This window comes from Ovis canadensis, chromosome 18 (genome assembly GCF_042477335.2).
Source record: "Ovis canadensis isolate MfBH-ARS-UI-01 breed Bighorn chromosome 18, ARS-UI_OviCan_v2, whole genome shotgun sequence".
NCBI classification, from domain to species: Eukaryota; Metazoa; Chordata; class Mammalia; order Artiodactyla; family Bovidae; genus Ovis; species Ovis canadensis.
This window is the reverse complement of record NC_091262.1, coordinates 80,543,685-80,566,686: the sequence shown is the minus strand read 5'-3', so window position 1 is coordinate 80,566,686 and position 23,002 is coordinate 80,543,685. Positions and strand designations below refer to the sequence as shown.

The 23,002-nt window shown below is 46.4% G+C and overlaps 1 protein-coding gene across 6 annotated transcripts in view; it reads right to left on the bottom strand.

The window, feature by feature from the left end:
• Positions 1–22,998, bottom strand: part of TECPR2 (tectonin beta-propeller repeat containing 2) — a 100,643-nt gene extending 77,645 nt beyond the window's left edge. For 4 of the 6 annotated variants that reach the window (XM_069559545.1, XM_069559547.1, XM_069559549.1 and 1 more), the window contains exons 1-2: positions 22,828–22,998; positions 9,011–9,299 (exon numbers count right to left, since the gene is read on the bottom strand). In XM_069559545.1, the coding sequence (XP_069415646.1) occupies positions 9,011–9,229 (219 nt within the window). In that variant the 5' untranslated portion in view covers positions 9,230–9,299; positions 22,828–22,998. Of the gene's footprint in view, positions 1–9,010; positions 9,300–12,419; positions 12,803–22,827 lie in introns of those variants that run through there. The other 2 variants (XM_069559550.1, XM_069559546.1) reach the window with 2 other exon arrangements.
• Positions 22,999–23,002: the final 4 nt, after the last annotated feature.

Below are 23,002 nucleotides of genomic sequence, written 5' to 3'. Positions count from 1 at the left end.
TCCTACCTCTTTGCCTTTTCGTACTGTTCATGGGGTTCTCAAGGCAAGAATACTGAAGTGGTTTGCCATTCCCTTCTCCAGTGGTCCCATCACTTCATGGCAAATAGGTAGGGAAGCAATGGAAACAGTGACAGATTTTATTTTCTTGGGCTCCAAAATCACTGCAGATGGTGACCATAGCCATGAAATTAAAAGACACTCTTTCCTTGGAAGAAAAGCTATGACCTACCTAGACAGCATATTAAAAAGCAGAGACATTACTTTGCCAATAAAGGTCCATCTAGTCAAAGCTATGGTTTTTCCAGTAGTCATGTATGGATGTGAGAGTTGGACTATAAACAAAGCTGAGCACCAAAGAATTGATGCTTTTGAACTGGGGTGCTAGAGAAGACTCTTGAGAGTCCCTTGGACTGCAAGGAGATCAAACCAGTCAATCCTAAAGGAAATCAGTCCTGAATATTCACTGGAAGGACTGATGCTGAAGCTGAAGCTCCAATACCTTGGCCACCTGGTGTGAAGAACTGACTCATTTCCCTGATGCTGGGAAAGACTGAAGGCAGAAGACGGGGATGACAGAGGATGAGATGCCTGGATGGCATCACTGACTCAACGGACATGAGTTTAAGCAAGCTCCAGGAGCTGGTGATGGACAGGGAGGCCTGGCGTGCTGCAGTCCATGGGATTGCAGGGAGCTGGATGCGACTCAGCAACTGCACTGGACTGACACACACGATCACACAAACAGCTGGAAGAGCCGCCACAGAGTGAGCGCCTGTGGAGCCCCCACCCGCCTGGGGAAGAGGACTCCAAGAGCACCTTTGAAGCCCTCTATGCCCTGCATCACCCCCCGCCCCGCAACCTGACTGCATTGCTGCATCAGACCACCACTGTGGAACTGGGATCCATCACTCCCACGCTCTTATTCAGAGCTTTCATGCTTGTGTGTTTACACAGAGAAGTGTAGAGAAGTTCCTAAGACACAGATCCACACTGGTGAATGGGCACCTGAAGGATCTGCCCTCAAGCTTCCTGATCCGGGTATTCAATTTGTTCCGTGTCCTGCTGTTCATCAGCCCAGGAGGGTTGTTTTGTGATCATCCAACTCACACGGAGCTGAACCCCAAAGCCAATGTATGACTATTTCACAGTGAATGAATGCTCGCACAAACCAGAAGGGTCACGTAGGACAACCGGCATTCTGCCCCCACTGGCCGATGTAGGTAGGCACCAAGTTCTAGTTCAAAAGCTGCTCAGCAAGCATGGGGCAACTTCTGAGGAAACCTCAGTAAGCCTCAGGGCTAGCCACACCAAGGGCATCAGAGCCCTCAGGGAATCGCTACCCCCACCTCCTGCAAAGCCCGGTTCAGCCCAACGGTTAGTTTCCCAAGGTTACCCAGCAGCCCGCCGGCCTCCCCTCCGTCATACACTCTTCTTTTTGAAATGAAGACAGTTCTGTCCTCTTCTGTCTCTTTAAGGAGACTCTGTCCTCCGAAGAGCTTATCTATTACGTGTTTAACGCCTCTATTTCCCTCCTTTCCAGCTTCCAGGAAGGGAAGTGGGGACACTTCTTGTTGCCTCTATGTGGCAACTTAACTTCCTCAAACAGAAATCTAGTAATTAGCTCAAGAGAAAAAGCTCTGATTTGCAAGAAGCCAGCAGTGGTTTTCTGGACAATCACTTCACCAATAGGTCTTAGCCAAGTTTCTTAGGCTCCTTGGCAGGCACTTTTCCCCTATACACAAAACAAAAAACATCAGGGAAAAAGTGTTCTTTGTGAGCAAGCTCAAAGAAGCTGTAAAGTCTGACAAGGCTTTCTTTATGAGCTGCTTTTAGTGTGTCAAAGCTGAACCTTCAGTAGAAACTCCTAGCACATCAAGTAACCAACAGATCTGAACTACTTAGAAATGTTTAAGACTCAAATAAGATATAAACGCACTAAATTCATAAGAAATGTTTCACTATTCTTCTTTACTAGCAAAGAACCACAGTTTAATAAACCACCGTTTAACTGAAACCAAAGTTTCAATATTTATACAACTTTTTAATGATCTCAAAGTTAAACCAAGGCATCTTCTTCTGGAACAATTTCCCGAGGCAAATTGGAGTAGGAAAGGTCTACTAGGCTTGAAGGAAGTCGCAGGGGCCTGAGACTATCATTAGGACAGAGAGAAGGCAGATTATCTACAGAAAAACAATTAGACCTCCAGCAGAAGTCTCAGCAGTCAAAAGACAATGGTATAGTACCTTTGAAGTGCTAAGACAAAATAACCATACATAGTGAGGTAGGGATCAAGTTTCACTTCCACCCCTATATTCATATCCAACTGCTCACATCATTTACCAGAAAATCTTTGTATTATCACTTTGTGTTCATATACATGCGGATTTTCTGGCTTCTCTAGTCTGTTCCAATGACCTCTTTATCTATTTTTGTAGTAATACCACACTGTCTTAATCACCAAAGCTTTATAAGTCTTGTTACTCAGCAACAACTGTAGAGTTATTACTTCCATCAGGACACGGGAGGCATTAGATACACACACCTCTGGCTGACATGGTGATTCAAAAGCTCTCATTTCTGCATCACTTTAAAAAATACAACAGGCATCGGTCAATGAGCCGTTCACAATGTCCCCTCCCTTCCCCCGGGACCCTCCAGCGGGAAGCTCCTCCTGGGGAGCTGCTCACTCTCGAGGCCTGTGTTCACCTGTCACCTGCTCAGTCAGCAGCCACTCCTGCTGGCAACTCCCCTCTCCCCTCCCCTAGCGCTGCTCCCCACCCGGCCAAGTGGGGCCTTCTTGCACTCATCTTTTGTTCTGCGCGTTAGAGCTGGTGTGCTCTCCACTGCATTTCCAAGTCCTAAAATGGGCCTGGCACAGGGTAAATACTCAATAAATACTTGCTGAATAAATTCACCAGGAGACCAGTGTGGAGAAGCTGCAGAAATGAGAACTCGCACAGTTACGCTTAACGCAAAGACAGTTTTGAGGGCAAATCTATGAAATTTCAACAACGTGCTAGGTGCTAAAGAGATCACACATTTAATTTCAAAGCAAAAAACCAGAAACTCCGGTCGGCTTATCTTCCTGACTTTCTGGTCTCTTCTTATGTGTGTTACACCCGTATATCTAACAACAGGTTTACAACACTTCTGTACTTACTAGCTCCTCACAGCATTTCCTCCATGCTTTTGCACTTAGCAAGGAAGCATTTCCTGTGTTTCCATCTGCCCTCTCCCACTAACTTGTGTAAGAAAAAAGGTTTCTAAAAGCATTATTCTTGAAAACACCTCAGACTTTATCATATAAAAGATCTGCTTTCTTCTTTTGGAAAATAGCTTCATTTAAAAACATAATCTTTCACCCATGCATGCCACACATGGATTTATTAGAGGGTAAGCTAATTTTTGTCCTTTTATACAGCTGTGAAGTTCTCACAGCAAATACAGTGGGGTGGTTTGCCATTCTCTCTACCAGTGAGGCAGAAAGCGAAGAGGAACTAAGGAGCTTCTTGAAGAGGGTGCAGGAGGAGAGTGAACGAGCCGGCTTAAAACTAAGAATTAAAAACCTCAGATCACGGCATCCGGCCCCATCACTTCACGGCAAGCAGACGGAGAACAGGTGAGAGCAGTGACAGATTCCCTCTTCTTGGGCTCTAAAATCACTTTGCGTGGTGACTGCAGCCCTGAAATCAGAAGATGTTTGCCTCTTGGAAGGAAAGCTACGACAAACCTAGACAGTGTGCTGAAAAGCAGAGACGTTACCCTGCCGACAAAGGCCTACAGTCAAGGCTGTGGTCTTCCCAGTGGTCACACACAGTTGTGAGAGCTGAACCGTAAAGAAGGCAGAGTGCCCAAGAATAGATGCCTTCGAACTGCGATGCTGGAGAAGACTCGCGAGAGTCCCGGGGACCGCAAGGAGATCAAACCAGTCCATCTTAAGGGAAGTCAACCCTGAATACTCAACGGAAGGATTGACCCTGAAGTTGAAACTCCAGTAATTTGGTCATCTGATACCATCAGCCGATTCACTGGAAAATTCCCTGATGCTGGGAAAGATTGAGGGCAGAAGGAGAAGAGGGAGTCAGAGGATAAGATGGCTAGATGGCATCACTGATGCGATGGATATGAACTTGGGCAGACTTCTGGAGATGGTGAGGGATACAGAGGTCTGGTGTGCTGCAGTCTATGGGGTCACAAAGAGTCAGACACAACTGGGCAACTGAACGACAACAGCGAAACGAGTTTGTGTTTACCTTCCCATAACATCTCAGACATTCCCTAAACCAAACTGGTTGAGGGGCTTCCCTCATGGTCCAGTGGTTAAGGCTGTGCACTTCCACTGCAGGGGGGCATGGGTTGAACCCTGGTTGGGAAACTAAGATCCCATATGCCTCAGTGTGGCCAAAATTTTAAAAAAACAAACAAACAAACAAAACCTAGCTGATGCACCTCCCAACTGTCACTAGGAAATTCCAAAGAAACTCTTAATTGACCTGTTTCCACTGTCCTCTAGATCCAGGTTTTTGTGGAGGCCCTGCCTTCTCACTAGGAAGACAGCAAAATGGTTAGGCAACCAGCTATGTGGCTTGGGGCAGGAATCTCACTGTTTCTTTATCTGTAAAATACAGTGATTGTGCCAAATGACTCGAAGACTCCCAGCTCTGAAACCGAAAATGACAGGAACAATGACATGCTTAATTCATCCTCAGCTCACGCAACTAGTGACGGACAGTCAAAGCTCAAAGCAAGTCTTTGTTGTTGTGTTTATACAAGTAACAGATGAATATGTACTTACTGTCCAAATTCTAATAAGTCTACAATATTTAACATAAAAAATAATAAAGTAAAAAAAAAAAAGAAAGATACTTCCATTCTCCTTCCTGCCCCCATGCTCAGTCCCCTCTATCCTCATAATGAAAAGCTGGGAGGTATTCCTCCAGATCCTTTCCTATGTGTTTACATACAGATATTTAGCTTTGTTTAAAACCCTAATATTCTAAATCAAATTCTCTGTTCTCGCCAAAATGAGAAGTTTTATTTTCTACTTCCTTTGTGATTCTCCACAATATGCTTATATTTTATACCCAAAGGGTATTCAAAAACACTTTTGATACTCAGAGTTGCTAAGTGTGGATTTGGGCCCAGTAAAATATGCTTTCTTATGGCCCTATGCATAGGACTTCCCAGGGTCCCCTTCCACCTTCCTGGGTTGGGTCATCTGCACCAGAGCCCCCCAGTCTTGCTCGTCCCTGTAGAGGCTGTCTGCACACGGCACACCCCTTCAGAGTTCATGGGGCTCATCTGATAAACAGAAGACTAGTTCCAGTAAAACTAGGAAACTGGCATCAGATGCAATTTGTACTTTCACTCTGGGGAGGACTAAACTCTTGCTTAAGTTTTTTTTTCAGTTTGGAGGCAGAAACTTTAAAAATAGTTATAGGCACGCCTCGTTTTATTGTGCTTCACGGACACAGTGTTATTTTACAAATTGAAGGTCTGTGGTCTTTACATAAAGTGCTCCAATTTAAATTTATTGAGGAGTGTTTTACAACCAAGAATACAGTCTGTCCTGGTGACTGTTCCATGTTCACTTGTAAAGAATGTGCTCTGAGCTGCTGTTGGGTGGAGTGCTCTGTAAACATCACTTAGATCACAAAGGTAGATGGGCCTGCTAGGGTCTGCTACATGCCTGCTGATTTTCTGTCTGCTGCTATTACTGACAGCGGGGTGTTGACATCTCCAGCTAGAACTGCAGATTTTCCTCCTTCTTCTTTCAGCTGTGTCAGCTGTTGCTTCATTTGTCGTGAAGCCCTGCCATTAAGGAGCACAACACACTATGGACCACGGTAGGGCCACTGGGCCGTCCCACTGAACCGCAGCTCTTGTCATTAAATACTGTCTCTCTGGTTATTTCCTTGCTCAGAGGGCTACTCTGATGTTAATACAGCCACTCAGCACTCTGTTTGTAATACTTTCATTTGCTCATGTTTGGCTGTGCTGGATCTTTCTTGCCGCATGGGCTTTTCTCCAGTCTCAGCGAGTGGGGACGCTCTGCGGCTGTGGAGCAAGGGCTTTTTCTTACAGTGGTCCCCTTGTTGCGGAGCATGGGCTCTAGGGCACGGGGGCGTCAGGAGCCGCGGCAGCACTGAGGGCTCTGGGGCGCAGGCTCGGGAGCTGTCGCCCAGGCTTAGTTGCTCTGCGGCATGTGCCATCTTCCCAGGCCAGGGATCGACCCTGTGTCTCCTGCATTGGCAGGTGGATTCTTTACTGCTGAGCCACCAGGGAAGCCCTCAATGTTCTTCTGATAAGCATTTACATGGTACATTTTTTCATCCTTTTACTTTTTATCTGTTGACATGTGATTATATTTGAATGGGTTTCTTATAAACAACAAATAGTTGTTTATGAGTTTTTTTCCATCCCAATAATTTTAAATTGATGTGTATGGATCATTTTCATTTAATATAATTATTGGCATGTTTCAATTTAAGTCTATGATTTTGTTTTTTGTTTGTTACTCCTGTTTTTCCTTCTTCTGTTTAACCTTTAGTGTTTTCCTGAGAACTGTCTCAATATATTTAACATTCTACTTTGGTATGTCTATAGGAATTTTTTACTATACCATGCTGTACAGGGGTTTTCAGTGGCTGCTCTGAGGATTACCATATCAAATGCGGGAGATATACAAATACACACGTGCGCGTACATATACACACACAACTTTTCAACATCTATTTAGACTCACCATTTAACCTCTTCAAGTAGAATGAAGAAACCCTACTACCCTATAGGTCCCTTACTCTCCCCTCTTACATTATAATTCTTTTATATATTACTCCATGTGTATAAACTGAAAACTCAGTCAGACAATGATATAATTTTTTTCTGTCAAATATATTTTTTAAAAACTCAAGAGGAAGAAAACAGCCTAGTATATTTACTATTATTCTTCCTTCTTTACTGATGTTCCAAGTTTCCTTCTGGTATCAGCTATCATTTGCCTAAAGAACTTCCTGAAGCAATTATTTAGAGACAGTGTGCTGGCAATGAATCCCCTTAGTTTTCCTCCATCCGAGAACATTTTTATTTCACCTTCTTTCCTAATATATTTTTGCTGGATAAAAATTCTGAGCTGACAGTTCTTTTCTTTAATACTTTATACATGCTGTACCGATATCTTCTAGCCCCCATAGTTTCTGATGAGAGATTTCCCATCATTCAGGTAATTGTCCCCTACAAGCAATGTGTCATTTTCTCTGTCTGCTTTTAAGATTTCTGTCTTGAGTTTCTAGATGTTTGATTAGGATGTGTCTAGGCATGGATTTCTTTGGTCTATCGTGTGCAAGGGGCGGTCACTGCTGGAGTCATTAAGTTTTCCTTGTTCAGTGCTAAACTATTTGAGAGATTTCAGATTAATTCATAACCACTGCACAGCAAGGAAATCAAACCAGTCAATCCTAAAGGAAATCAACCCTGAATATTCAGTGGAAGGACTGATGGTGAAGTTGAAGCTCCAATACTTTGGCCACCTGAAGAACCGACTCATTGGAAAAGATCCTGATGCTGGGAAAGACTGAGGGTAGGAGAAGGGGGTGACAGGATGAGCTGGTTGGACGGCATCACCAACTCGATGGACATGAGTTTGAGCAAGCTCCGGGAGACAGTGGAGGACAGGGAAGTCTGGCATGCTGCAGTCCAGGAGGTCGCAGTCGGACATGACTGAGCAGCTGAACAAAAACAACAGTTCATAGCCACAGTTTTAAAGATTAATTATGTAATGGTCTTAAATGTTTGGGGAATTAGATCAGTCAAACCCATGCCCTATTAATCAAGAAAAGAAACAGCAATACTTTAAATTTTCATACAAAAAATACAAATATAAACTCCAGAGCCAATCTGCCCAAGTTCACACCACAGTGTCACCCCTTCTGACTATCTCGCAAGTCACGCAGCCTCTCTGAGCTTCAGCTGTCTCCCTGATAGAACGGAGATGACGAAACAACATGGAGTTGTTCTGTCTACCTCACAGAGTTCTGTGGGGATAAAATGAGTGAATATGTGTAGAGGGTTTAGAATAATGCCTGGCACATAGCATGGATGCTAACCATTTGTGTTATTTTAATTGAGCACAGAGGCTTAAGAAAAACCAACTTTATAAATTAAACTTCAATAAGTCGATACTGATTAAAATATAGATACTTGTAAATACTTCTCTTAAATACAAAAGCCTTGTCTTAGTCTGCAAAAGTCCACTAACCGCAGTGCAGAGCCCCAAGTGGCAGGAGCCACACCTCAGCCACCCTTGAGGCTCTCACGAAACCCACGTCCTTACAAATCACAGACCTGACGGGACAGGGGGCACGGTGATGGTGCGCCCCCAGCACCCGCAACAGACGGAGCTGCCTGAGTCGGCAGCCCGGGAGAGACGCCGCTCAGGGCCCCAACAGCAGGGCGCCACAGAAGCGCCCTCATTTAAGACTACGCGTCCTGGCACCTGGCCAGCACTGATCCTGACCCGCTTTTTTTAATAACTTTGCCAGAAAACCTAGAGATTACTTGAGTCAGTCAGTGAACGCACTCTTGAGAAAACACTCGGAAAACACGTTCAGACACTTCTCTGGTGGTCCAGGGGTTAAGACTCCACGCTCCCACTGGTGGGGACCCAAGTCCTATCCTGCACGCCACGTGGTATGGCCAAAAAATTTTTAAAAAAGCAGAAGAAGAAAAAAAAACCCATTTAGAAAACTGTGCCTATTTTCAAAGTTCCAAGTGTTAAACACTATAATGCTCTCTTTTAAAGTAATGCTGGATTTTTGGAGGCAAGAAAAACAAGTTACAACATTGCATTTTTAGTTGCACTCCACCTGAAAGATGGCTCTAAGGTACTCTTTGGGTAGGACACTCAGGCCATACTTCAGCAACTCAGAAGTAACCCCCATCCTGGGACTCGCAGGCGTGTTACACACCAGCCAGGGCCCACACGCTCAGTGGGAGACAAGCGGCACCCACCTCGAAGTTGTACTTCCTCATCTGGTCGTGCCGCCGGCAGTACAAGTAAAGCATGCCGATGCTGCTGCCCACGGCGATGTAGTCCCCGTTGGTGTCGAGGGCCGTGAGGTAGACCACCAGCGAGCGGAACCCCTTCTGGATCTTCGTGGGGATGGCATTGAGCAGGTAGTACAGAGGGCAGAACTCTCTGAAGGTAACAGGCTCTGACACAGACGCCATGGCCAAGGTCTCCACCGCTGATCATCAGGCCAGACGAGGGATTTTAGCCGGCATCTGGGGAAACCTGGGGCTGAAGAACAAGGCATGACAACGCTTTCGATGTCTAGTCATGCAAAGGCAAACCAGAGTTCACAGTGGGAACAAGGAAGTTTCAGGTGGATACAAACTACAGTCAGAGCCTAATTACACAGGGAAAGTAAACTAAGTGCCATTAAGATTACTTTTGAGGACTTCCCTGGGGGGGCACTGGGTGAGAGTCTGCCGCCAGTGCAGGGGACACGGGTTCGATCCCTTCTGGAAGATTCGGCCCACGCACCGCAAGTGCTGAGTCTGCACTTGGGAGCCCTCAAGCCGCAACGCCCGAGCCTGCCCTCTAGAGTCCGTGCTCCACAGCAGGAGAAACTTCAGTGATGAGAGGCCCGTGACCACACTAGAGTGGAGTCACCGCTCACTGCAAGTAGAGGAAGCGTGCAAGGACAAAGACCCACACAGCCACAAATAAGCGAATGAGCAAAATCACAATCCAAAACTCACTGCCCTATTTTCTGCCCCCTGTAATTTATATCATGATAAATGGTGGGGAAGGGGTGGGAAGAATATTAAAGATAGCTCTGAATCTCAAGCAGCGTATGATCTAGTCAGGGAGGCAAAAGAACCTGAAAAGACACAAAACCAGATATGACTGGTGCTAACCTGTGGGTCTCAATGAGAAGGAGAGAGCTAGCATGGACTAGAGTGTGGAGAAAGCTTCTCTGGAAACATTCGAAACTCTGAAGCCCACCAGGAAGCACAGAACATGGAAAAGAGGAATTCCCTGGCAGCCCAATGGCTAGGACTCCGCTTCCACTGCCGGGGGCACGGGTTCAATCCCTGGTTGGCACACTAAGATCCCACGTGCCATGCCGCCAAAAAGACGATGACAGTGATGTGTACAGGGCGGTGGAGATGCTGCGCTGGGAGAGCAGTGGGCCAGCCCAGGCGGAGGATGCCGTCTGCAGGGGGAGAAGCGCCCACAGCCGCCTCAGCCACGCAGTGCCTCCCCGCGCCACCCTGCCGCCCACACCTCTCGGGAATGTGGATTCAAACCTCCCCTCGGACTTCTCCAGGGGCTCAGTGGGAAGAAATCTGCCTGTCAATGCAGGAGACATGGGTTCGATCCCTGATCTGGGAAGACCCCACCTGCCACGGAGCAACTAAGCCCGACCGCCACAACTACTGAGCCTGTGCTCTCGAGCCTGGGGTCCGCCACTGCTGAGCCCACGTGCCCTCCAGTCAGTGCTCTGGCAGCAAGAGAAGCCACGGTGGTGAGAAGCCTGCACACCACAGAGAGAGAGCGGTCCCTGCTTGCTGCAACTAGAGAAAAGCCCACCCAGCAGCAAGACCCAGCACAGGCACAAATAGATAATTTTTCTAAAAAAAGCTTCCCTCAATAAAGATGCTCAATCATCACATAGTATGTTATAATTTATGAAGCGCTCACTCATCCATTAAATCCTTACCGTACAAACTTTTACATGAGCTACCAAGGGCCAGAGGACCACAGGACTTGTCCAAGGCCATGTGGACTAGACCTGAATCTATGCCTTTTCGCCCTTCAAGTCCTCCAAGTGAGAGTTGCTCAGTTGTGTCTGACTCTTTGCGACCCCACGGACTACACAGTCCATGGAATACTCTAGCCAGAACACTAGAGTGGGTTGCCTTTCCTTTCTCCAGGGGATCTTCCCAACCCAGGAATCGAACCCAGGTCTCCTGCATTGCGAGTGGATTCTTTACCAGCTGAGCCACAAGGGAAGCCCAAGCACACTGGAGTGGGTCACCTATCCCTTCTCCAGAGGATCTTCCCGACCCAGGAATCGAACTGGGACCTCCGGCACTGCAGGCAGATTCTTTGCCAGCTGAGCAGTCCTGAGCCGTCTCCAAAGGGCTCTCCATCACACCCCACCGCTGCTGCACTTTCTCCACACGCTCTCTTCCTCTCCTGTTGATGGCCTTCTCTGCCTGAACCCCACTGGTGTAAGCCCCCCCAAAAAGCAGAGCCCACACATCCACCTCACTCACCCTTCTAGCCCCTGGCACCTAAAAATGGTTCAGGCACATCAGAGGCAACAAGTATTTATTGAATAAATGAATGAGTTATGAAAAAGGAAAACTGGCAAGGGAGCAATGAGTGCAAGAATGGAAACAAAGCAAAAGCTCATTTTTCCTCCAGTATGGCCCCAGGGCAACGCTGGGATAAAAATCCTCTAGATCTGCAGGGCATTTTCAAATCCCTGTTTCATTTGACAGTCACAGTACACAAGACGTACAGCGAAGTAGGCAGGGTAACTTACAAGCCCTGTTCCTGTAAGTAAACAAGAACGTCCCTCTATGATGATGGAGGGCTTCCCTGGTAGCTCAGCTGGTTAAGAATCTGCCTGCCATGCAGGAGGCCCTGGTTCGATTCCTGGGTCGGGAAGTTTACCTAGAGAAGGGATTGGCTACCCATCCCAGTATTCTTCAGCTTCCCTGGTGGCTCAGACGGTAAAGAATCCACCTGCAGTGCAGGAGACCTGGGTTCGATCCCTGGGTTGGGAAGATCCGCTGGAGGAGGGCATGGCAACCCACTCCAGTACTCTTGCCTGGAGACCCCCCACGGACAGAGGAGCTTGGCGGGCTACAGTCCATGGGTCAGAGTCGGAAGCGACTAGGTGACTAAGCAGAAGTGCAAGTGATGGTTAAGAACACCAATCTGCCCTCTTTCAGCAGAAGCTGAAGCACTCTGGAGGTTCAGAAATGCGCCTAGGGTCATACAGGTTCAACAGTTTTGTTGTTGTTCAGGCAAGAGGCTACTACAGCAGAAGCTTTGACAGTGAATGTTGATCCTGTCCATACAGCAGCGTAGTTCATAAACTGACAACTCTGTAAGGGCAATGCTGTCTTGGCTAAGCAGTGCACGTGCTCCCCAATCCTTGATTTGTGTAAGAACTCCAGAGGGTTGGGCAAGACCCACATGACCCCAAAGTCAAGTGAAAATGAAGTGGTTATCAAGCAAACTCTAGAGAGAACAGCCACGGTCAGTCACCTTGGGAAAGCACGCAGACCACTACACATGGACATGAAAGCCAAAGCAACGTTGCAAACAGCAAGAGTGTAAGAGCGGCATAAGTGCTTAGTGGAGACCATTCCAGCACATGACTCACTGAGTCCTCACCAAAAGCCTCAGGAGGCAAGGCGTCACTGACCACTGTCACCTCCACTGCACCGGCGAGAAATGGTGGCCTCGTTTCCAGTCTCCTCTCCGTCTCCAAGGGCAGCGCAGCACAGGGGCAGGAAAAGCTGTGCTTCCTTCACGCGTGTACGCACGCGGACGCGCCCTACTTTACATGGCACTTTTAAAATAAAAGTTTACTTTTTTACAAGTTACAAATGTTCTCTATCGGGACTTCTCCAGTGGTTAAGATTCCGCCGTGCAATGCAGAGGACATGGGTTTGATCACTGACTGGGGAGCAAAGATCCCACAGGCCACAGGACAACTAAGCCCGCGCCACAATCAGAGAAGCCCCCACGCCACAATGAAGACCCAGCACAGCCCCACCAAAAAATAAGTAAAAACTATACGTTTACCCTCAAAAACTGTGGAAATACAGGAAAGTACAAAGAATGAAATAAATGCCACTCATAAGCCCATCAGAGAGATGCTACGTTATAAACGCTTAATAAATCATGAGCATTTGCCACGTCATTAGACACTCCCCTAGAATGAGATTTTTAATGACTATACTGAAAAAAACTACGGAGAACACAGTAGACTCAAAAACTGACATTTTCCTGGTGTTTTAATTTCTGCTCCAGCCGATGAGGTCTCCAAGGAAGCAGGCAGAAGTACTGAGCACTTCTCGAATGTCAGCGAATATTATTTCCTCCTTTAAAGCCTTTTCCCTCAAAGTAGCTCTGTCAAATTATGACATTTAGATTTCAAAAACTCATTCACTTGAATTGACACCATTCGCTGAGAGCTCCACAATCTCCGCACAGAAGGGGCTAGGAGACTGCAGTCTGGTTAGAAGGGGGCAGAGGGTTCGCCTCAAAGCTGCACCTGCAGGGCAGGCACACTATCCAAACACACACAGCATGTTTGTCGCAGGTGGCTCAGGAGATGTGAGAGGACAATATAGAAGGTCAGGGTCCCTGGACCAGCTCCTTGGCACAATGAGTGATTATACAACCAAAGGCCACTTCAAGTGTGTGAGAAGGGACTATAGGACTCACCTGCCAAGCACCGTTAAGAACAACCATAATTCTGTAGCAGGCGACAGGCAGCTGACTGAAATTATCTAAGCTGAAGTCCTAGCACCCGTTTGGTCTCTCTCCCTCCCTCCCCGCGACAGCAATCCCGCACCGTGTTCCACCAGCCCTGTCTCCCAGCTGCCTCCCGCTGGCCCCTTCTCAGCTCTGTGGCCATGCCCGAGCTGAAGCCAGCACCCTTCTCACCTGGACCCCCGTGTGGTCCTTGAACAGCTGCTCTCCTGCCTCCACAGCTGCCCCGGAAGTTGATGCTCACACAGAGCAGGCACAGCGAACTCTCCAACTTTATCAAAATTAAAAAGTTTTGTGCTCCAAAGGCATCATCAAAAAAAAAGTAACAAGATGGACTTCCCTGGTGGTACAGTGGAGAAGAATCTACCTGCCAAGGCAGGGGACATGGGTTCCATCCCTGGTCTGGAAGATTCCACAAGCCAACTACTGAGCCTGTGTGCTACAACTACTGAAGCTCACGTGCCTAGAGCCCATGCTCTGCAACAGGAGAAGCCACGGCAATGAGAGGCCCTGCAACAAAGAGCAGGCCCTGCTCACGACAACTGCAGGGAGCCTGCACGCAGCAACGAAGAGCCAGTGCAGCCAAAACTTGAGAAAGAAAAATGAAGAGAGGGCCTTCCCTGGTGGGCCAGCGGTTAAGACTCCGCACTCCCAATACAGGGGCACAAGTCTGATCCCTGGTTGGAGAACTAAGACCCTCTATGCTGCAAAGTGCAGCAAAAAAAAAAAAAGAGAGAGAGAGAAAAAAGACAACCAACATACTGGGAAACAATTATTTATCTGACAAAGGACTTATATCCACAATACATAAAAAATTCTTAAAACTCAGTAATCAAAAGATAATTTTCAAGCAAGCAACTGAATAGTGCGATCTGAATAGACATTTATCCACAGAAGACATACAAATGGCCAATAAGCACAAGAAAAGATGCTCAACATCAGTAATCATCAGGGAAAATGCAAAACAAAACCACAGCGACATTATCACTTCACAGCCACTAGGATGGCTATAATCAAGAGACAGATAAGTGTTAACAGAGGTGTGGAGAACTGGAACCCTCGTACACTGCTGTCTAGACGCCCAGTCGTGTCCGACTCTGCGGCCCCACAGCTTGCAGCCCGCCAAATTCCTCTGTCCATGGGATTTCCCAGGCAAGAATACTGGAGCGGGTTATCACTTCCTACTTCAGGGGACCCTCCTGATGCAGGAATCAAACCCGCATCTCTTGCGTCTCCTGCATTGGCAGGTGGGTTCTTGACCACTAGCACTATCTGGGAAGCCCCATACATTGCTGGTAGAGAATAAAAGGAGGCAGTCACTGCGGAAAAGTCTGGCAGTTCCTCAAAAGGTTAAACACAGAGTTACCATATGACCCAGCAATTCTATTCCTAATTATACACCCAAGAGAAATGAAAACATATGTCTACACAAAGACTTAAATAATTTCAAAATATTACCATTCATAAAACCAAAGTAAAACAACCCAACTGTTCATCAACTGATGAATGGATATACAAAACACGGTGTATCCACACAACGGAATATATTGTTCAACAATAAAAAGAAATGAAATACTGATACACACTGTAATATGATAAGCCTTGAAAACATTATGCCTAGTGAAAGAAGTCAGACACGGAAGACCATGCACTAGATGATTCCACCAAGATGAAATACGCAAATGGCCCGAGTAAGCCCGTCTACAGACAGAAAGTAGACCAGTGACTGCCTAGAGCTGAGAGGGAAAAAGGCCGAGGGTGGGGATGGCTGCTAAAGGGTTTGGAGTGTCTTTTTAGGGTAAAATGTCTTAAAATTGATTGTAGTGGTGGCCGCATAACTCTATGAATATCCCCAAAAACACCGAACTGGACATTTTAAACGGGTAATACACATGGATGCGAATCCTCAATGGAGCTTTTACCAAAAAAACAAGAAGTATCAGCTCTCCAACACTCACTCAAGACAAAAAGCTTCACTAAACCAGAAATAGAGAGGAACTTCCTCAACCTGGTAAGGAATAGCTACCAAAAAATCCAACAACTAACATCATACTTAACGGTGAGAAACGCAGTTTCTCCAACTAAGACCAGGTACAAAGCAAGGATGTCCCCGTCTCATCACTCCTTTTCCATATCATACTGGAAGTTCTAGCTAATACAATAAGACAAGGAAATGTAAGACTGAAAAGGAAGAAATAAAATTATCTCTGCAGATGACATGTTCATTTGTGTAGAAAATCCAAAATAATAATGAAACTCCTGAAACTAATAGGCAATCATAGCAAGGTTGCAGAATACAAGAGTAACAAAAGTCGATCACTTTCCTCTCTAGGAGCTATGAACAAGTGGAATTTTAAATTAAAAACACAGCATCGTTTATATTTGCATCCCCCCAAATAAAATACTTAAGTATAAATCTAACAAAATGTGTAAAGAGCTATACAAGGAAAACTACAAAAGTCACAAGAATGAAATCAAAGAACTAAATAAATGGAGAAGTATCCCATGTTCATAGGTAAGTAAATTCAATATTGTCAAGATGTCAGTTCTTCCCAACTTGATTTACAGATTCAGTGTAATGCCAGTAAGTTATTTTGCGGCTATCAACAAAATAATTCTGAAGTTTTATGGAGTCAGAAGACCCAGAACAGCCAACACAATATTGATGGAAAAAAATAATAAAGTCTGAGGACAGATATAATCTGACTGCAAAACTTACTACAAAGCACTGATTATCAAGATAGTGTGGTACCGGCGAAAGAACAAACGAATCTACAGAAGAGAGAGTGCAGATACAGACCCGCATAAACAAAGCCAACTGACCGCTGACAAAGGAGCAAAGGCAACACAATGGGGCGAAGACAGCCTCTTCAACAAATGGTGCTGGACAACTAGGCACCCACAGGGGAAAAGTGAGTCTAGACAAAGAATTCACACTCTTCACAGAAATCAACTCAGAACGGATCACAGACCCAAACGTAAAACACAAAAACTATAAAAGTTCCAGAAGGCAATATAGGCGAAAACCTAGATGACTCTGGGTACGGTGATGACATTTTAGATAACATTACCAAAGGCACGATCCATGAAAGAAGTAACTGATAAGCTAGACTTCATTAAAATTAAAAACTTCTGCTCTACAAAAGACTATGCAAATGAAGGAGAAGACAAGTCACAGATTGGGAGAAACATATTTGCAAAATACCTACCTGATTAAGGGCTGCTATCCAAAATAGACAAAGAACTTTTAAAACTCAAGAACCCAATTAAAATATGGGCAAAAGATCTTAACAAAACATCTTACCAAAGAAGATACACAGATACCAAGTAAGTCTATGAAAAGACGCTCCACATCATATGTCATCGGGAGAATGCAAATTAAAACAAGATACCACTATAAACCTAGCAGAATGGCCAAAATTTCTAACACTGACAACACCAAATGCTGTTGAGAATATGGGGCAACAGGAACTCTCATTCATTGCTGGTGGGGACAAAAAATGGTACAGCCACTTAGGAAGACAACATGAAGGTTTCTTATAAAGCTAAACATAATCTTATCATATGATCCAGCAATGCAGTCCTTGGTACTTATCTAAAGGAGTTCAAAACTTATATCCACACAAAACCTTCACCAGGGTATTTATAGCGCCTTCAATCAAAACTGTAAAAATTTGGATGCAATGAGGATGTCCTTTAGCAAGTGAATGAATAAGCAAACTCTGGTACATCCAGACACTGGAGTATTATTCAGCACTAAAAATAAATGGGTTATTGAATCATGAAAAGACATGGAGAACTTGAAGTGCACATTACTAAATGAAAGAAGGCAATCTGAAAAGGTTTCATGCTGTATAATTCCAACCATGTAACCTTCTGGAAAAGGCAAACTATGAAGACAGTAAAAAGATCAGGGGTTGCCAAGGTTTGGGTGGGGAGGGAAGGGATACATAGGCAGAGCACAGAGGATTTTTAGGGCAGTAAAAGTACTGACACCATAATGATGGATGCATGCCACCATACATTTGTCCAGACCTATGGAATGCACACCACCAACCCTAAGGAAAACTATGGACTGTGGCTGATAATGCTGTATCAATGCCGGTTCACCAACTGTAACAAATGTCCCACTGTGGTGGGGGATGGTGCTAATAAGGGAGGCGATACATGTGCAGGGGAAGGGAGGCCTGGGTTCGATCCCTGGGTTGGGAAGATCCCCCGGAGAAAGGAAAGGCTACCCACTCCAGTATTCTGGCTTGAAGAATTCCATGGACTGTTTAGTCCATGGGGTCACAAAGAGTCGGACACAACTGAGCGACTTTCACCTTCACTTTCAGGGAGTATAAGGAAATATCTGCAGCTTCCCCTCAGTTTTGCTGTAAACCTAAAACAGCTCCGAAAAAGTGTTTTGTTTCGTTTTGTTTTTAAAGTTCTTTGAAAGAGAAATGGGTGGCTCTCATATCACTCACCCTATTCAAAATTCTTCAGCGGGGCTTCCTAGTGCTTTGAGTCAGCCAAACACCTTTTTGTGGCCAACAAGGCCCTGTGTGGCCTGACCTCTTCCCAGCTCCCCCATCACATGTCCACCTCTCCTCACTCATCCTCTAAGCTTTGTCTCTACCACCCACTTATTCCCTCCTTGGGCTTCAGAACTGACTATCCTCCCTGCTCCCCACCACCTTGCACCTCACTCCACACATCTGGCTTCAGAAAGACACCCCCTGACCAGATCACTGACAGTGTCCATCAGTCCCCGCATCCCTCAACTTTTCATCTTGTCCTTCATAATTCTCATCACACTTTTAATTACTTTATTTGATAAACAGTTTAATGATCATCTCACTGATGAGACTGTGAGCAACACAAATTCTCTCCTGTTTACCAGTGAAAAGCCTAGCGGCTAACACCACCTTTGGCATGGAGTAGATGTTCAATACCAATCTGTTGAATGAAAAAATTCAAAAAGTTAACTTCAGATCTTACTGCAAAAGAATATCCTCAATCCAATCTTTAAAATCAATAACGCTTCCCTGGTCATGGATATTTCCATTAAACATATAAAAATCACAACATTCTTCCTCAAGACAGGATAATTCCCTCCCCCATTATAACCACAACCCACACATCTGGAAGGTGGTAGCTGACTTCACACTGACTGATGGCACCCAAATACCTGATTGGTAGTTTTAAAAAATCATCCACTTAGTACAATGGTCTAAATTATCCACTTAGTACAATGGTTGGAAGTTGCCAAAGCACCCTGACAAATCTAATGGTTTAAGGATTCTCTCCAAAATCTCTATGAAGTGGTAATTAGTCTCCCTGTTGTACAGTCTATTATTAAACTCTGGCTACAACAGCCACTATTCTTTTAAGTATTAAAATCTTTTCAGTTCAGTTACGTCACTCTTTGCAACCCCATGGACTGCAGCACACCAGGCTTCCCTGTCCACCACCAACTCCCAGAGCTTACTCAAACTCATGTGCATATAGTCGGTGATGTCATCCAACCATCTCATCCTCTGTCGTCCCCTTCTCCTCCTGCCTTCAATCTTTCCCAGCATCAGGGTCTTTTCAAATGAGTCAGTTCTTCCCATCACGTGGCCAAAGTATTGGAGCTTCAGCATCAGTCCTTCCAATAAATATTCAGGACTTATTTCCTTTAAGGATGGACTGGTTGGATCTCCTTGCGGTCCAAGGGACTCTCAAGAGTCTTCTCCAACACCCTAGTTCAAAGGCATCAATTCTTTGGTGCTCAGCTTCCTTTATGGTCCAACTCTCACATCCATACATGACTACTGGAAAAACCATAGCTTTGACTAGATGGACCTTCGTTGGCAAAGTAATGTCTCTGCTTTTTAGTATGCTGTCTGGGTTGGTCACAGCTTTTCTTCCAAGGAGTAAGCGTCTTTTACTTTCATGGCTGCAGTCACCATCTGCAGTGATCTTGGAGACCCAAAAAATAAAGTCTTTCACTTGTTTCCATTTCTTCCCCATTTATTTGCCATGAAATGATGGGACCAGATGCCATGATCTTAGTTTTCTGAATGCTGAGTTTTAAGCCAGCTTTTTCACTCTCTTCTTTCTCTTTCATCAAGAGGCTCTTTAGTCCTTCTTTGCTTTCTGCCGTAAGGATGGTGTCATCTGCATATCTGAGGTTATTGATATTTCTTCCAGCAATCTTGATTCCAGCTTGTGCTTCATCCAGCCCAGCATTTCGTATGATGTACTCCGCATATAAGTTAAATAAGCAGGGTGACAATATACAGCCTTGAGGTACTCCTTTTCCGATTTGGAACCTGTCTGTTGTTCTGTGTCTGGTTCTACCTGTTGCTTCTTGACCTGCATACAGGAGGCAGATAAGGTGGTCTGGTAGTCCTATCTCTTGAAGAACTTTCCACAATTTGTTAAGATCCACACAGTCAAAGGCTTTGACGTAGTCAGTAAAAAGAAATAGATGTTTTTCTGGAACTCTCCTGTTTTTTCAATGTTCCAACAGATGTTGACAATTTGATATCTGAATCCTCTGCCTTTTCTAAATCCAGATTGAACATCTGGAAGTTCATGGTTCACATACTATTAAACCCTGGCTTGGAGAACTTTGAGCATTACTTTGCTAGCATGTGAGATGAATGTAATTGTGTGGTAGTCTGAACATTCTTTGGGATTGCCTTTCTTTGGGATTGGAATAAAAACTGACCTTTTCAGTCCTAGACTGGCTGAGTTTTCCAAATTTGTTGGCATACTGAGTGCAGCACTTTAACAGCATTATCTTTTAGGATTTGAAACAGCTCAGCTGGAATTCCATCACCTCCACTAGCTTTGTTCCTGGTGATACTTCCTATGGCCCACTTGACTTCGCATAAAATCTTACGGCTGAACATAATGAGATGGAGGCAGTCATTTATCTTTCAGCTGAAATTCGGTCACTTCCCTGATCCCAACCCTGCTGGTTAGCCAGTGCTCAGAGGCTGAAGTCTGATCAGAGCATGACGTTGAGTATTTCAACAAGGCAGCCTGTATCTAGCTTCATCTCAGGCCACTCTTCCTTCCACATACCCCACACTGCAGCCACAGTAGCTTGCCACCATAGCCCTGAACACCCACGGTTTTTGCAAAGTCCCTTTCGTTCCTTCCCCATCCCCCACACATATCTTGTAAGAACACGCTGCCCACAGGAAGCCTTCAGACTCCCTCTGACACTTCACTGGTGTCTCTCCGCCTTCACAGAACGCTATGAGCGCAGTTACCACATGCTTTGCTCTCTATCCTCCTCGGTGGCTTCCTGCCAGTCTTCATCTACATCCTGCTCGTCTCCAAAAGACCACCAGGGAGTGTGGTACAATCAACACGTATCTGTTGAATTACTCTCTCTCTAAACACTGCCAGAACTCCTGAGGTATGGCAGAACAACATATAGAACCACTCCACATCACTTACGTCCATCATTATGCAAACATTCAATGGTCTCTTTATGTCTGGGTCCAAAGAATACATTCACTTAAAACTGACACACGCTCCGAACGACAGCTCACGTCTGCCTCAGCAGTTCAGAGCCATCAACAACTCCCTTGGAGTCTACCACGCTCGTAGGCTCTTCTGTATCTAGACATCTCTCAGGGCCTGACTCCAAATTTGTTTGTTACGAGTAACTGTTTTCCAATCCATTCTCCACTTTTCTAAGTTCAGTCAGCTACTCTGCCTGATGCCTTTTTCCTTCCCTTTTCCCCACTAAGTTCCAGGAGCCATTTTGTCCAAACTACACAGAAGCTAAGATAAAGTGAGGCCTGCCCCAAACTTAAAGTCTAATTTCTCTTAGAGAAAATGGAAAACGAATCCAACAGGAGCCAATCTCACGCTGAAAAAGACAATGAGACTACAAAGTAACTTAAACCTAACAAAAGCTCCTTCCTAGTCACTCCTTCAGAAGAGGACCACCCTTATTTCCACCACCAGCCTCCAAGCCAGTCCTGAAAACTCCAGCAGAGCATCCCCTGTACCTACACCTGCTGGTTCTCAAGCTGGAAAGTTCCCTGGGGACAGGGACTGGGTCTGTCTGGTCCACCACAGCGTCTCTAGAAGCTGGTACTGTGGCTGGCATACAACAGGCACCAAATAACTACCTGCTGAATGAACCAACGAGGGATGTTAAAAAAAAAAAATTCGGAGCTTCACCAAGGTGCACTGTAGCTTCTAGGTGAGACAAAGTACAAAGTGGTTTGCAGCTCAGGGGACCAGAAGGACTGGTGAACACAAGGGCTACAATGACTTTATTCCCAGATTCTGTCCATCCTGGGATCTGGGTTTGGGGATTTCCACAACTCCTTTCCTTAAAAGTTTTCAAGACCTTGGCTACTAGGAGGAAGTCAAGCCCAGGTGCAACTGATCACTCCAGCAGATAAGGCAAGGGTGCTGCCAAGCTGGTACCCCGCACTCTGCCAACAAATGTCAACAGAAGCAATAGGACGGAATAAAATTCCTGAATCTCAGCAAGAAAAGGGATGAAGAACAAAAGAGCAGAGAAGAGAAAAGTAAGTAGGGTGTTCGGGTAAGGACCGCAGGGGCTAGCTAGCCTTTATTGAAATGCACAGCGCCCGGCCACAGTGCTGAGCAATTCACAAGCACTGACCCATTTAATCCTCTCACCCAGCCAGGGCTGGAAACTATTATCAATCCCTACTTTACTGACGGTGAAACTCAAGTTTACGGAGACATCACTTGCCCTGAGCACATAGCCGAGGAAGGGGCTGTGCTATGGGCCGGGTCGCCGCACTCTTCAACCGGCACTTACTATCTTGCCTAGGGCCTTAAAGAAGGACTGAGAGGCGAGTCGCTCTCTTATCCATTTAACGAACACTTAGCATCGACTGGGTACGAGCCAAGGCCTGATACCAGGCGCTGGTGGGCGGATGAAGGGACCGGGACTGAGAGGCTCGGGCGTGGGGACAGGGCGCAGGGTCCCTCAGAAAGACCCTGGAGCTCGGCACCCGGGGCCGGCGGGGGTACGAGGGCGCGGCCGGGCAGAGGGAAGGCGCGGAACCTGAGGGGCGAGCGAGCCGCAAGCGCGGGGCTGCGGACCCGCGGCGCCCAGAGGCGTGGGCGACGACGGCTCCCTCAGCTGGCCGCCCGCTTCTGCCCGGAACGGGGCCCGACGCTTCGTGCGCCTCCGCAACGGCCTCGGCCACCTGGCGCGGGCGAGACGGGGGTCGGGAACGGGGGCGAGACGCGCAGTGAGACCCTGAGGCGCGGGAGCTCGGCTCGGGTTGGGGAGCGCGGGGCCGGGCGGCGTGGCGGGACTCACCTCCCGCGGCAGCCCCTCCGGACTCGTCGGCCCGGCAGGGCCGGAGGAGGTGGGGATGGACTCCAGGCCGCGGGGACTGCCGGGAGCCCGTTCCCTGGGCAACGGGACTGGCACCGCCGACGGACAGCCGGCTCCGCCGCCGGCTAGAGCGGCAGAGCCCGGTCTAGGGGCGGTG